The sequence below is a fragment of the Pelmatolapia mariae genome, linkage group LG10_11, assembly GCF_036321145.2.
Source record: "Pelmatolapia mariae isolate MD_Pm_ZW linkage group LG10_11, Pm_UMD_F_2, whole genome shotgun sequence".
Lineage (NCBI taxonomy): Eukaryota > Metazoa > Chordata > Actinopteri > Cichliformes > Cichlidae > Pelmatolapia > Pelmatolapia mariae.
In genome coordinates, this window is record NC_086236.1 from 69,379,371 (window position 1) to 69,393,446 (window position 14,076).

Here is a 14,076-nt window from a genome sequence, read left to right on the forward strand (position 1 = left end):
ATACATGCTGACACAAACTCAAACGTTACATAACTCATCATTTCCTCAAAACATAAATACATTTGCTAGTGATATGCATTTCAAATGTACCGTAACCTCCTGATAGCATGCCTTATATTACACAGGCACGGAAAGTCCAATGTTGTGCGCAGCTGTACTGCAAAAGAGCATGGGTATGTGCAGAGGGTATCCATCCATACAAAAAAAGTTTTATTTAAGACAAAAATGTGCTTCTTCTCAATAATCTCAATTTTCTAATTTGAAACACCTTCGACACAGGTTTGATGTGTAAGCATTTCCAGGCACTGGCTTTAACTACAAGATTGTTTATATATGTGTTAAGGTCAACAGATCCATTTTTTTCCAGTTATCCAATTCCAGGTCATGGAACGTCTGGCATAGTCTCCAGACCTCCCAACACCCTGAATAGGAGAATAGGAAGATGCAGGTTTAACGCCAAATGGATTGAGCAGAGGCTAAAGAGTGGGCTGGCTAGCAAGGCAAGGCCTTGTTCTTAAATCAACATCTTCAGGGTTTCAAACAATGTTCTATAACTGCTTAAGTACTGAATATTTTTGTATTTATATGCATCTAATAAATTCTTGATATAACGACCTGCAGACCATCTGATTATGTGTCAGTGCATGAAATATGCAGCTGAATTGTTAGATTAACCAAACAATAGATTGTTATTTATATTACTTAAATGTACATTAAACTGCTACAAATGATATATGTGCACAAAGACATTCACATATACAGAATACATACTTTCACCAAACTGCACTTATATATATGCACACACACAAGATTCAAATGCTCATGCAGGAGAGGTAAGGAAATACGAGCTCACACGAAGAGCTCTCTTAAAACCTCAAACACAATGATTAGGTAATAAATCCCCTCATTGTGGAGTCACTCAGGATATGTGCAACAACAAAATAAATAAATAAATGAATAAATAACTTTTAAAAAAGTCAAATGTTTAGATAAGCAGTTGAGAAAGATGCTTGCTAAAAGCAGTAATGATTGCCATGTGCTTAAAATTAAAGTTGAAAATCTGGAATCAATGAAAGTCAGCAAAACAGTCATGAGATATCATCCCTGAGGAAACTGTTATATTCAAAAGGCAAAACTAAAGCCATAGCATGTTTGACTGCTTCCATTACTAAGTTGACTTAAGGTAAATACTCTAAATCAGTGGCAGGGGACAAAATTCACTTTATTACTTGCAGACTACAGCAACACAGAATACAAGATGCTTAATTCTAGTCCAAAAACCAGAAACCTACCAAAGACAACGTTGTCGGCAACAAAAGCATTTACACGGTTTCCACATACTCACATTTAGTTGTGAAAAAGTTTCTTGGCTCATGTAAAATACAGATTTGCTACAGCTGTGCTGTACAATGCCCGGCCTATACCAGATCAATGAGTCTACAGAGAAGTTTTGTATCATCAGTAAACAATTTTTTTTTTGTAAACGTATACAAAACATTCCCTACAGGAGAGCACACAAGCATTTCTGTGTCATTGAACAAGTCTTTCAGATATGTTTAGCGGAAACAAGAAAACAGTTAAGTTATGCAAATTAATGCAAAAACAGAAACAGACTGAGGATGTTTTATATGGCTGTTTGAAACCACATACTTCCCCCTGATTATGCATATCAACACAGCCTCTGGTCCTCAAACAGCTGATGTTTTATCGACAGCACAGTGGTACGAAGCAACTTAAATGTCAGTGTCTTCACACTGCCTTATGTTTGACCCCACATAAACAGAAAACCCTCTATGGCTTTTCCAACTAACGCACAAGCCTTGCCCTATGATATGGAATATCACACTGTGAATAATGAGGAACACCCGTGAAGTCGTTTGCGCTGGCTCGCTGGTGCCGGTTGCCTGAGAAAAGGACAGCGGATTAAATGAGCACTTGTGCTCTCATAAAAGGGACCACTGTGCTTGGCAGATGTGTAGCTAGCCTTTAGCATTAACATTTTGTGCATGGGCTATGGAATCGCTTGTGCCGTTTGATGCCTCTGCCAAACACTGAGGGACTTGATGCTGCAGCGTAATCTGTTCATGCAGAATGCAGATTGGTTAGAAAGGGCACAGAGACTGTGTGGCGCTTTGGACTCAAGGAAAAACTAAGTTCTCACAGATGTTATGTGACGTCAAGGAGGACCTGTAGCTTATGAAATCCGCAATGCTTTTATTGGCACTTCAAGGTATAGTCTCATGGGAATGATAATTAGTTTGCATTTTTCATTAGTTATACTTATTCATTAGTTATAATGCACAGTTTGGTGTTAATTTTTATTACTTCAGTTATGGTCATTTAAACAGTATCAAAGGAAAACATGCTGGCAGGCTGAAAAACTGAATGCCCTTGTCAGGACAGGGAGATATTTCATGTTCCTTAATCTTCTTGAGGCTTAAATCACCTTCATTCTGATTTGTGTTGAACAGGGGTGGCAACACAGTGCTGCAACCACAGCAACCTTCAGTACAGGAAAAACAGCTTGCAGTAAAAATGATGACACTGAGGTGAGAAGTTGGCCTGAAGCTAGAGCCCTCATTGTTGAGCAAATGTTTAAATGTTGGCTAACAAACAAATGTAAGCGAGTTCACAAGTTCAACACTGTTTTCAACATAAGAGGCCTTCACAATGATTATGATTATTATTTTTTTGTTAATCATAAAGAAAGCTTATTACCGGTCAGTGGGCTAAAAGATGACACAGTGAGGTCACAATATCATCATTGTTTGACATCTTAATTTGCAATTTAACTTCCCCAGGGAAATCATAAGATATGGCAGTTACAAAAACCACAGGCTGCCTCTCTTTATTGACTCTGTTCCTCTCAAACAATGTGTTAACAAGAATACCCACCTTTATTTACCTCAGAGAGCCTTTTATCGTTTCAGCTCCGACTTCCAAGCCTGAGCTGTGTGCCAGGTGTGGTGCCTGATAATGTAATGCTCTACAGATAAAACCCAACTGTTACTGCAGCCTGCAGCTCGCTTCCTATTGTGAATCCCACCCAAAGGGTTACACGCAGGCAACATCCTCAAGAATCCAGCTCTGTTCCAAAGCAGGAAATAATGACTGGGCTTCAATAGAATCACGGTGGAATTTGTGCTGTTTTGTTTAGATTACATGCCGAGACATGCGAGCAAAGTGCCGCTGCTATAATTTGGTACATTTTAGAGATGCAGAGACCATGTTCTCTGACTGGGCGAGTTGACTTCATGAGTCAGTAAATCAAAATCACTACAAGAGACATCAGTTTACATTAAACGTCTAGGAGGCAAACACGGAAAAAAGTTACTGATTAAAATGTGGCATGAGATAACATCCAATAAAGCACTCTAGCACATGTTTCTGTCGAAAAGCCTTTGTACACCAAGGCAGAAGTTGGATGCATGTTAACATTAAGCCACCTCAAAGCACGAGAAACAGCATTTCTTTTAACGGTCCTTTGAGGCTTGCTCCCAAAGTGAGCCAATCCCATTAGGGAGTGAGATTTCAAGCAAAAATACCATTTAATTTTCACCAGTTTCTACAGAACTGTAATTCAATGCTAGCTTTAACTGGTGGAGTCTGTGGTGGAACTTGTTTTCTTCTACAGAGAGCTTCAACAGCTTTTGTATTTGGCTTTGGTCATTTTCTAATTACAGAGTAGAAACTGTGCGACTAAGGTTTAACAAAACAACAACCAGTCACAAAAAGTAAATTCATCGACACTCGTTCTGGCAGAGAGCGCATCGGGTGGTAGCAGCGCATTATAGCCTGTTACTGGTAAACACAAGGGAAAGTATTTTTTTCTGTCAAAATGTATAACTGAATGATTAATCGACTATTTGAAGATAATGCACATTCCTAATAATCAGACCGTTAAAAACTCTCTACAAAACAAATAGTTTTGCCGCTATGGGTAGTTTTGTTTTTCATAACTTCAGGATGCTTCCTCCCGTATTTATTGTGTTGGTATGTTTTTCAGTTTTGATTAATTAAATTGTAGTTTTATTAGTCTGTTACTTATCACTAAATAGAAGATGTATGTGTGTGTGTTGCACCTTCACACTTTATGGATGCTGATTGCTAACCAAGTTTGTTAGCCTTAGTTTATAACTTAGCATCCACGCTCCACCCAAATATGGTTACATCAAAAAACAAAATGGCAGATGCAAAACGCCAGCGGGTGACATCACAATGGCTACGTCCATGTCTACCATGTACATGTGAAGTCTCAGCCAAAGAAAGAAGCTAAAATTCATATGAAGCTGTTAAAGATGTCCTCTGGGGTGATTCACAGGGATATGAAAATACCACAACAGCTTGTGTTGTACATTTTCAATTTCACATAATGCTAATGAGTCTTTTCCTGTCACGTAGGCCCAGAATGTGCACACATATCAGCGGTCAGCTGGTCATCGGCTCCTGCACTGTGTGCAAAGTGCAACTTTTAATAGAAGACATGAGGCAACACAAAGTGATCAGTTTTGTCTTTATGCTAGTTCATTGAGGTTGCCTTGGTGTGTCAGGATCCTAATCTTCATACAGACATTCTCTGTGTTCTGTAACCACAGGGCCTAGAGCGCGCAGCCCTGTCCCGGAACAGTGATTAGCATATGTATGGGCCCTCTGCTCCTAAACTCCCACACAAAAGGCAGGCGGGCCGTGTAGCCACGAGGGCCAGGTGGTAAGCAGTGGGATTTCTCCTCGCTTCGGTCATAGCCTGGGGGACAGGTGCAAACAACTTCACCTCCATGCAGGGCTGAATTACAGCTCAAAGGAGAGGCTGACTTGAACTTGTGCAATGCACAACAAAAGAGTCTGTGGATCCTTTGTGTGCTGCTTGCTTCTGTTGTTGTCTCATAAAAAGAGCTGGGGCCAGGCACAACTTGTTAACAGGAAGTGGTCTATGACTATCCTTCGGGGATGGTTGTGCATTTAAGAATTTGAAAACATCTAAAATGTTTTCCATTTTTTCCACAGCTTCTAAAGACATAAATCTTAAATTGGATTTTTATTTTAGCCTACTTCAATCAGATTTTTACAGGTAAATATGGTTAAGACCAAGGCAAACATCACAGAGTGCTTAAAAACCCCCACTAAGTCTAAAAGATGGGTCCATTTATTAACATTAGTCAAGATCCAATCACTATCAAATCGACTTTCCATTCTTGCCCAGTCTGTCCAGAATGCACAGGAACCCTGTAATTAGAGATGTTTACTTTGCACACAGCCGGCTCAAGAAACTTCGTAGGACCCACTCACCACTTCCTCAGCCTACACACAAAGAAATGCAAGGAGAATGAGGGGTTAAAGGGATGAAGCCCATGTAAATGAGCCTCGGCGGTCTTCATTCAGACACATGAAAGGCTTCTGTTAGCACAGAGGAGAGCAGCCCTTGTCATGATCATACATATTCAATATTCTTTCATAACAGAAACCCTCCCCCTACAAAAAAAGGCTCTTTGAGTGAAACTACATTTAACACTGAGTCACATGGCAAGATTAGTAGCTGATTATGTGTGGGCAGTTATCCAGGAATACTGTGGTCAGATTCAATGTGGAATCCATACATATGCCTTATGAAGTGTTATAATGCATTAAAATGTTGTGCTTTCGGGGAATTTCAGACTATTCAGACAACTCTGTTAGGCCTACACTGGCAGCCGACTCCAGACTTCAACCACCAGATTAATATAACAAAAGTATTTCGCCAGCACCAAGCACTATGACAGAAACTATGAAAGAAACCAAAAAATAGTTTTGGTACTCATGCCTGCAATTATTTGCTGGGAAAAATCATTAATTTGAAAAGCCCTCCTGGTCTCATGGTTGACAAAGTGGCCTTAAAATAAGATTATAATATTTTATGTCTTTATTTTCCAGTCAACTGTAAAAATAACTTTAAATGGCCATAAACCACACTCATTTAGACAGATATTATTGGGGCAAGTAATCATTGTGCATCTCCACTTAAATGCAGTATTTTGACTGAACTTTTCCAAACATTAAAGACTCTTTCACCACCTAATATTGCATGTGCACGCAAAATGTAACGCTGCAGAGGCTTAATACTGAGTTATGATGCATCAGTTAAAAAACTTCAGCTACTGATTTCCTTCTTATGTTGACTTCTTCTCTGCCTATAGTGATTTTTTTCCTCCATTGTATCCCCTATGGCTTGGAAGATGACTGCAAAGAGTCCAAAATTCCAGTGTAAATGGGATTGTGACGTAATCACAGTTGTTACAACAAATGCAGTGACCACATACAAAGCTGTCTTTGACATCCAACAACAGAAAAAGAGCTTCCTGAGCCTGAGCTTCAAACTCACAAGAATAACTTGTACATATGTCAAAATCTTTTGAAAAGTTGCCCATGTTTCATTTGAATAGCTACAACTGTAACAGCATATACAACAGAACATTAGAAAATGATGCAAATATTTCCTAAATCAAATAATGATTTATCGCAGAATTGATTTCCAAAGTTCAGGGAGTTACTTTGGGCACCTCCTTGTTTCCAGAGAAAACCGTGCAATACATTTTTAAAAGAAAAATGTCCAGAGAGACATCAACTACAACACCCAGAGTTAATTTTGGCAGAAGCTCTCCAATCACTAGGCTTAAAGGTTGATTAAATGCACGCCAGCATTGCGTAAAGGTTAAAGATTAGTGTTGAAAAGAGTTAGGTTGAGTCAACCCCTGCAGGCCTACAGTCAAGGTAGGATTTTCTGAACACCGTGTACCTGTGTGGCTTTGTCTTTCATGCAGGAAGGGTAGGGTCCATGGGAGTCCCGAGGCCACTGGCCAGTGAGGTATGGCCCTGTGATGGCGTCCAAGGAAGAAGCCCGTCGAATGGCACTCGAATTCCTCACCTGTAATTTGGATCTTTCTGCTGTAAAGTTAGAAAGAACAAAGAAACAGAATTAGGCACACACGCTGGCATCAGTGCAATACTGCCAAACACCCTGAGGCATCTTTTGACTCTTCCTTGCTGAGTGTGTTAATAAGTTTCCACTGAAATGATAACATTTTAGTGTAACAAATCACTTACTGCACAAATGCAACCAGGAACATGAAGCCATATTTTGAATGACAAACCAAACCCAGTAGTTACATTTTTATCTAGAAATAAAGGAACATGTAAATCGATGTCAGTTATAATCAAAACATACTGCTTTGATTATAAAAAAGCAAAATCAAAACAACAAGCAATGTAATAAAACATGGCTTCAACTAACCAAATGAGTTTGTGTACCAATATCTTCTAGTTTTGAAAGTATGGACAGTGTGATGTGTTACAGCAGAGCAAAGAGCAGGCTTGCGACCTGAGGCAAATGTAAATGGCTGAGCAGCAGTATCTGACATTATGAGAATAATCTGCTATGAGCTGGAGCAGTTAAGCACACGCCACCCACATAAGAACTCATAAACAACCACAATGCACATCAATACTGCCTGCATCCACTCTGCATTCCTGCAGTGCCACACAGTTAAAAACAAAAAAAACATGTAAAGATATTAGCTCGAGTGTGCTTAGAGACTGCGTTACATTTATTAGCCTCAATTATACTTGTAGTAATTTCTAAAAAAGCAAGTGTACGTTCTTTCATTCCCATATCAAAGGCAGAGTAAAGGAACAGAACGATGAGCAGGAAATATGCTTGTTTACTTTATTCCTTGCCTGAGCAGGCTAGGGCAAGGGCCTTTCCAACAGACACACAGACTAAACTATCTCCATGAGGCACCTCTCTCCTACTAGAACTACACAGCCGTTCATTGTTGCTCTTTGTTCGCAGAATACACAGGCCTACACACCCAAAGGTATTGCCTAAGTAAGCTTACTGGGCTACAGTAAAAATTCCCTGAAGCATTCTAGACAAAGGAAGCAGGCTAAATTTCTATCAATATTGATATAGTCCAAGCCAGTGCTCTCAAAACTGGGATTGTAGTTATTTTCCATCATCTCCCCACTTGCCAGACTAGAATAATCTCCCGATGAGAAAAAAGAAACAGTATGAAAGAAGCCAAGACATCAAAGCAGTCTATCTGCTGATTCTTTCATGGGTAAAGTAAGTGTATGTCAAATTAAAGAAATATTTTCAGGTTGAATTTTAATAAGAACTTCCCTTCGCAGTTCAGACAGCAAGCTGTGATGAAGTCTTTGCATTTCCAGGATGGTGAATTGTTAGCTGTAAGGCAAATGTAATAACAAACACGTAGTTCTCTTTTGCAAAGTATAGGAGAACTGTTCGCCCCAGATTTGCACAGGGATGCGCGAGACTGGTTGAAGAGAAAATTTGGTTAATTTAGTATGATCTACAATTCTACTCCTTTAGCGTGACAATTGGCAGGTTTTCTAGGTCATATGATAGCAAATTGAAAGTGTTTGGGTTTTAGACAACTCAAGACCTTCTCAGGCAAGTGCATTTTAAGAATAAATCAGTAAGTTTTCCTATTGGTACCAGGCTTAAAAAGAGACAGACTCGGTTTCTTAGACATGGTTTAAGCCTAGTCCTAGTTTAGAAACCCTTGTAATGGGACACTTAGGCTTAATCCAAGTTAATATGGCAAATCTACTGAAAGTGCCAACATGTATCAAAAGTGAAAATACAATGACTTTACCATGGTGTTAATTTTTAAACTGACATCAATTAAGTCAAAGTATTTAGTTCAGTTTGAAAAGCAAAATGCGCGCCGAGTTTTCCTTTTTAGATAATTTTTTAATCATTTTGAGGCACCAGCTAAAATCTTATTCTCAACTTGCACGTTGATAACAAGGATAATGGATAACCTTGTACTGGACATAAGGACATAAGCATAGGGGGGGGATTTTTATTTGTTTTGAGTTTTTTTTTTTTTTTTAAGACATAAGATACAACCAGTTAATTAGTTAATGCAGTGCTGCTCAATTATGGCAAAAATAATCCCAAATACTTGGCAAATATAAAGTATCTATATGCTGCAATAGCAGCACCTTTATGTAACACAATTATAAGTAGATGAGAGAAAAAAAAATACACATTTAGCTAACAAATGTGTCTTTCACACAGAATATTTATTTTAAATGAACAGTAGAATTGATTTACCTGCCTGATTAAAGCAAACTGCTTTATGTTAAAAATAAATAAATAAATAAATAAAAAATAAATATAAAGCACCCTGGTGGAGAGTAAATCTGAGATTTCAGGGCGCAACAAAAAGTAAAGCGTAGGGTGCTGGAAGGCAAGACGACAGCGTCAATATTCACACGATACCAGAGATTTAGTTTCAATCATAATGAGGGGGAAAAAAAGCAAATAAAAATAATCACTTAACTGCACAGCCCTAAAATTTGAGATACGGTAAATATCATTTGTTTGTATTCTTTAACACTTGAAGATTTTGAATGGTCAGAGTTAAAGTTTTTAGTTTATTATATACACTTGTGTATTTAAAATGCAGCAGCATGGAGATCTACAGTACATTTATCATGTTCAGCTTCACACATTTTCACTTAGGAGTAAAAAAAAAATTTTTTTTTAAAGTGATTTGATTTTATATCTTGATATATCCACTGAAGTGAAAAAAAAAATTTGCGATAAAATTATTTTCCCCATATCACCCAGTCCTAATTCAACGTCCTGTTCCAAAAACATCACGGCTGTGATGATTTCATGTTCTGATTGTACTGCAGAAGCAAAAATTGTATAATTGTGTGCTAAAAATTCTCAAAGTGATGTGACATTTAAGACACATTGATCGGATGGCGGGGCAATCCTGAAATAATAATAATAAAAAAAACAAAACAAAATAAAACAAAACAACCCGCTGGATCAGGTGACAACGTTTCAGTCCAGCTAGCAGGGAAACTAATATATAATGGAGGACATTAAAAGCAAAGTGGCAGCAGTTTGGATGTTTTTTGTTTGTTTGTTTTTCTGGGGGGGTTTTGTTTTTTTTATTAATCTCGCCACACCAGCATGATAGTTTGGCTAAAAGGGCATTGGCCCAGTGTATTATTTTTGGAGAAGCCTAGTTACATTTATGATAACAGAACGTGTTGCTGTCTGGTCCATATCTGGTACTTATGTGTGAAGTTATGCACAAAAAAAAGAAATTAGCATGACTATATATGACCGCAGTATGCAGTAGGTGCTTATTTAAATGAAACTTCTGCAAATACAAATTTGGTGAATAACACCAACACATTTTTTTTTTTCACAATTTTTCTAAATAAAGTAAATTTATATTGTTAAATATATGCATCACATTGTACTTTACAAAGCTAGAAAATATTTAACACAATATTTAAGATGAACCTTATGTTATCCTACATAAAAGAATGTTTCTCACTGTAAGGAAGAGAGGGGAACCAGAGGTTATTAATTTAACACCAGTATCTGATCATTACAAAAGCCAAGGTATCTATATCCTAACTTAAAAAGGGGGCGGGTCAGACAATTTTGAAATTTAGCATTTGAGCATGCACTGCCATTTCACACAAAATAAATGAATAGATGATAAAATTAATTGTGATTGACATCCGAGTTTGTAACTGTGTGTCTTTGCAGGCTGAGAAATTGCTTGTTAGCACAAAAAAACAGTAAAATAAATTCGTATACATTAATATAATATAAACATTATTCACATCCGAGTCCAGTGGGTATCTTTTACAACAAGCTAGTATGAACAGGTTTGAATGCATCTCAGTGAATGAGGAACGTATGTGCTAACAAATCCCCCATTTATGTGTGTGGACTTAAGAATGAGCAACCTTTAGATCAAAGTTGAGGGTAAACTTCCAGGTGCTTCAAAATGTCACGTGCATAGAGATGAAAGTACAGGAAACACTGCAGTTGTGCTACAGTCCACTGATTCAGACCACATTCATTTTCACATTTGGTCCTACTCTGCAGTTTGAATAGCTGACAATGAAGCAGGGCCATTTCAGCACAGCTGGCACTTTGACTTTCATTGTGGGGACAGTGTGGTAAAAGATGATGTCATGTTGGTGAACCTAAAAGGTCATAAGGTGAAATATAATACTCTTAACTCTGTCCACCATCATCAGGCTAAGATCTAAATCATGTGAACCAAAGTCCATCACCACACCCGTGGCACTGTAAGCCACTTTGGACGGAGTTTTCCACCAAATGGCAAGCATTATGTCTATGAGTGGGTTCAAAGTACTACAGTGTATGAGAAATTATACACTGCACAGACTATTGCTGTAGTCAAATCACACTGGGCTGCAGCAATGAAAGATAAAGTGAACAATTTTTGCTCATATTGAGGGCTTTTCCTGGCTTAAAAGGGACCTTTGCATGGGGATGACTGTACGTGAAAGCCTGACTGGTCTGCAAAGCAAAAAGTCTGTTACCCAACTTAGCAGAAGTCTATGCATTCTGCACTTGGACATTGGATAAACAAAAAAACGTATTTTAGGTTTGAGTAAACTACCAAAAAGCGTGTTAAAATTTTGTATACATGCAAAAATTTTGATATATTAACAAAACAACAACAACAAAATAACAGCACAGTTAGGGATGGGTATTGATAAGATTTTCACGATTCCGATTCCATTTTCGATTCTGTTTAACGATTCGATTCTTTATCGATTCTCTTATCGATTCTTTTTAAAAAAGGAGAACACTAAGGTCGATTAGCTTAGAACTTTGTTTTATATCTTCTCTTTGAACAAGATAGAAAATTAGGAGTAACATGGCCTTACAAACCCAACAGTGAGATCTTAAGAGATCCACAGCCTACGGCTCTTCAATGGGGTGTCACGGGGTCCCCGGGAAAAATAATAAAATAAATATTCTTCTGTAGCAATAACAAAGTATAACATAAATTATTCTGTAGCAATTACACAAGAATATCCAGTAATGTCCCTGCCTACAATTAAACACATTCACTTACCGAAAATCGGGGGCATCTGCTGTGGCAAATGGGTGCAAGCCTTTTACCACAAACTTAGTCACTGCTCGGTGACATTCGTCTATCCTGGCCTGAAAGGAGACGCTAACGGTAGACTGCAGCGAGAACTGCCAGCATCTGAGCCAGCCAGACTCTGTCTGTCTCTCTCATCATGGTCACCTAAATGCAGCGCACAGTAATGGCAGGTTTTGTAATAAGGCAGATCGCGCTAACATAATATGCACTGTTAGTTGATTATTTACCTGCCGCATTAACGGTAGAGGACGTGCGAACGCTACCGCTGCTGCTGGGTTGAGATTCACGAGTCCGGAGCGGAATTAAAAACACGACATTCATTTAAGGTCATCGCGTGTTTTGTGAGCAAATGCTTTTGCATATTCGTAGTGTTTCCTCCCTTAAATGAAATATCTACTTTGCAAGTATTGCAAGTTGCCCTGTTGTCATCCGTTCTCGTAAAGTATGACCAAACTTTTGAGCGTTTGAGCCGCCATGTTTCCTGCTAGTGCTCCGCAACGTGGTGACGTCATTCGGGGCGACTGGAATCGATAAGGGAATCGTTTGCAAAAATGGCAAACAATTCCAAGGAATTGAAACAGTGGGAACCGGTTCTCAACAAGAACCGGTTTTCGATACCCATCCCTAAGCACAGTAGATATTGTGTTTGTAAATCGTGTTTTGCAGGCAAAGGTAAGCTTGTGTCAGAACGTGACAGTTCTGCAGTAGAATCTCTTTATTAACCTCGTGGAAAACTCAATTTAGTGCCACATGGCATCCACATTTACCCTAAGTATTCCTAACCAATAAATGCACTGTACTGGAAAACACCTGCAAACATTACCCCCCTTTAAAGAAGTACTTTCTGAAATGTGAAACTATAAGCAAAAGTGAAAGTCAAACTTAACCCAATCTCTTAAAATATTTATTTTTTAATTAAAGTTCCATTTTCAAAAACAGATGACTGGGATGTCTTATTGAGTCTACTGTGATTAGAATTTGCTGATCAGTGGAAATAAATATCACCTTCACATGGACAGTATTTTACACTTTTTTTTTTCCAAGAAAAAAAAAATCATCTCTAGGCCTAGAAACACTTTCTATACATTTTATATAGTAAGGCTGGCATTACCACAAAAATAATAATGATGCACTTTATTTCATAAAAACAAAACAAACAAAAACAAAAAACTGGAGTTCAAACCCATTCAGAGGGCAAACTGGACTCACTGGTGGACAGGGTCTGGCCTAGGCTGCATGCCCGACACCATGTTTTTACACTGTAGATCAAGAATTTCTATTGATATTTTATGTAACAGGGCTAAGAACTGGCTTATGATAAAGGACAAGGATATAAAGTGCAGCTTTAGAAGACGTGAGCTGTGAAAAAGAAATCAGACTATAAACTGCCAAAGCTTCAACACACCGACTCTGTCTTGTATAAGCAAGCAGTCAGGGAACAAAATCTAGACTTTCAAGATCACTGCAGACTACATGTAATGATTGTAGACAATCTCGCAATCTTGCTGTTTTAAATGGGGGGGGGGGGGGGGGGGGGGTAATCACAATAATGCGAACAACATTTATTAACCCTTGGCCCATACTTTTCACGGACAACACTAATAACTGTATTTTTCAAATTAAATTACACCACTGACCAGCATGCCGGGTAATGCTAGCTAACAATCTGCTGGGAGGGAATCTGTTGTTGGTTTGGGGATCCGTGAACACAGATGGACGCTGAAGAAACGACAGCAACAAGACTAATTTTGCGTCATTTCTGGCCATGCTGCCTCTGTGCCAGATTTGCCCTGGAGGTGAGGTTTAGGTTGCCCCACCCACCCACAATTACAGTGAACCAGGTAGGACAAAGACAAGAGTACTCAAGGCTGACAGTCGTTTTGCATGACGACAATACAATTTGTGTCACCAAAAATTGTAATTTGTCCAAATAGATTTTATCATGAAGCTGAACTTCTTAGTGCGTATATGGGAAAGTTCAGCTAGATGTTAATTGTGACATGACCCATTAATCTGTGAATTTCTCTAGTTCATGTTGAGTGTTTTCACCTTTGTTATCCTGGTGTTTAGAAACCTGGTGAAAATAGTCAGGGGGTGTATATGACTGTGACACTAC

The 14,076-nt window shown here is 38.5% G+C and overlaps 1 protein-coding gene across 2 annotated transcripts in view; it reads right to left on the reverse strand.

Annotated features, from left to right (window-relative positions):
• The window catches only part of LOC134638028 (glucocorticoid-induced transcript 1 protein), a 28,256-nt gene that overhangs the window by 11,238 nt on the left and 2,942 nt on the right, over window positions 1–14,076 (reverse strand). For both annotated transcript variants that reach the window (XM_063488655.1, XM_063488654.1), the window contains exon 3: window positions 6,770–6,918. In XM_063488655.1, coding sequence (XP_063344725.1) covers window positions 6,770–6,918 — 149 coding nt within the window. The remainder of the gene's footprint in view (window positions 1–6,769; window positions 6,919–14,076) is intronic.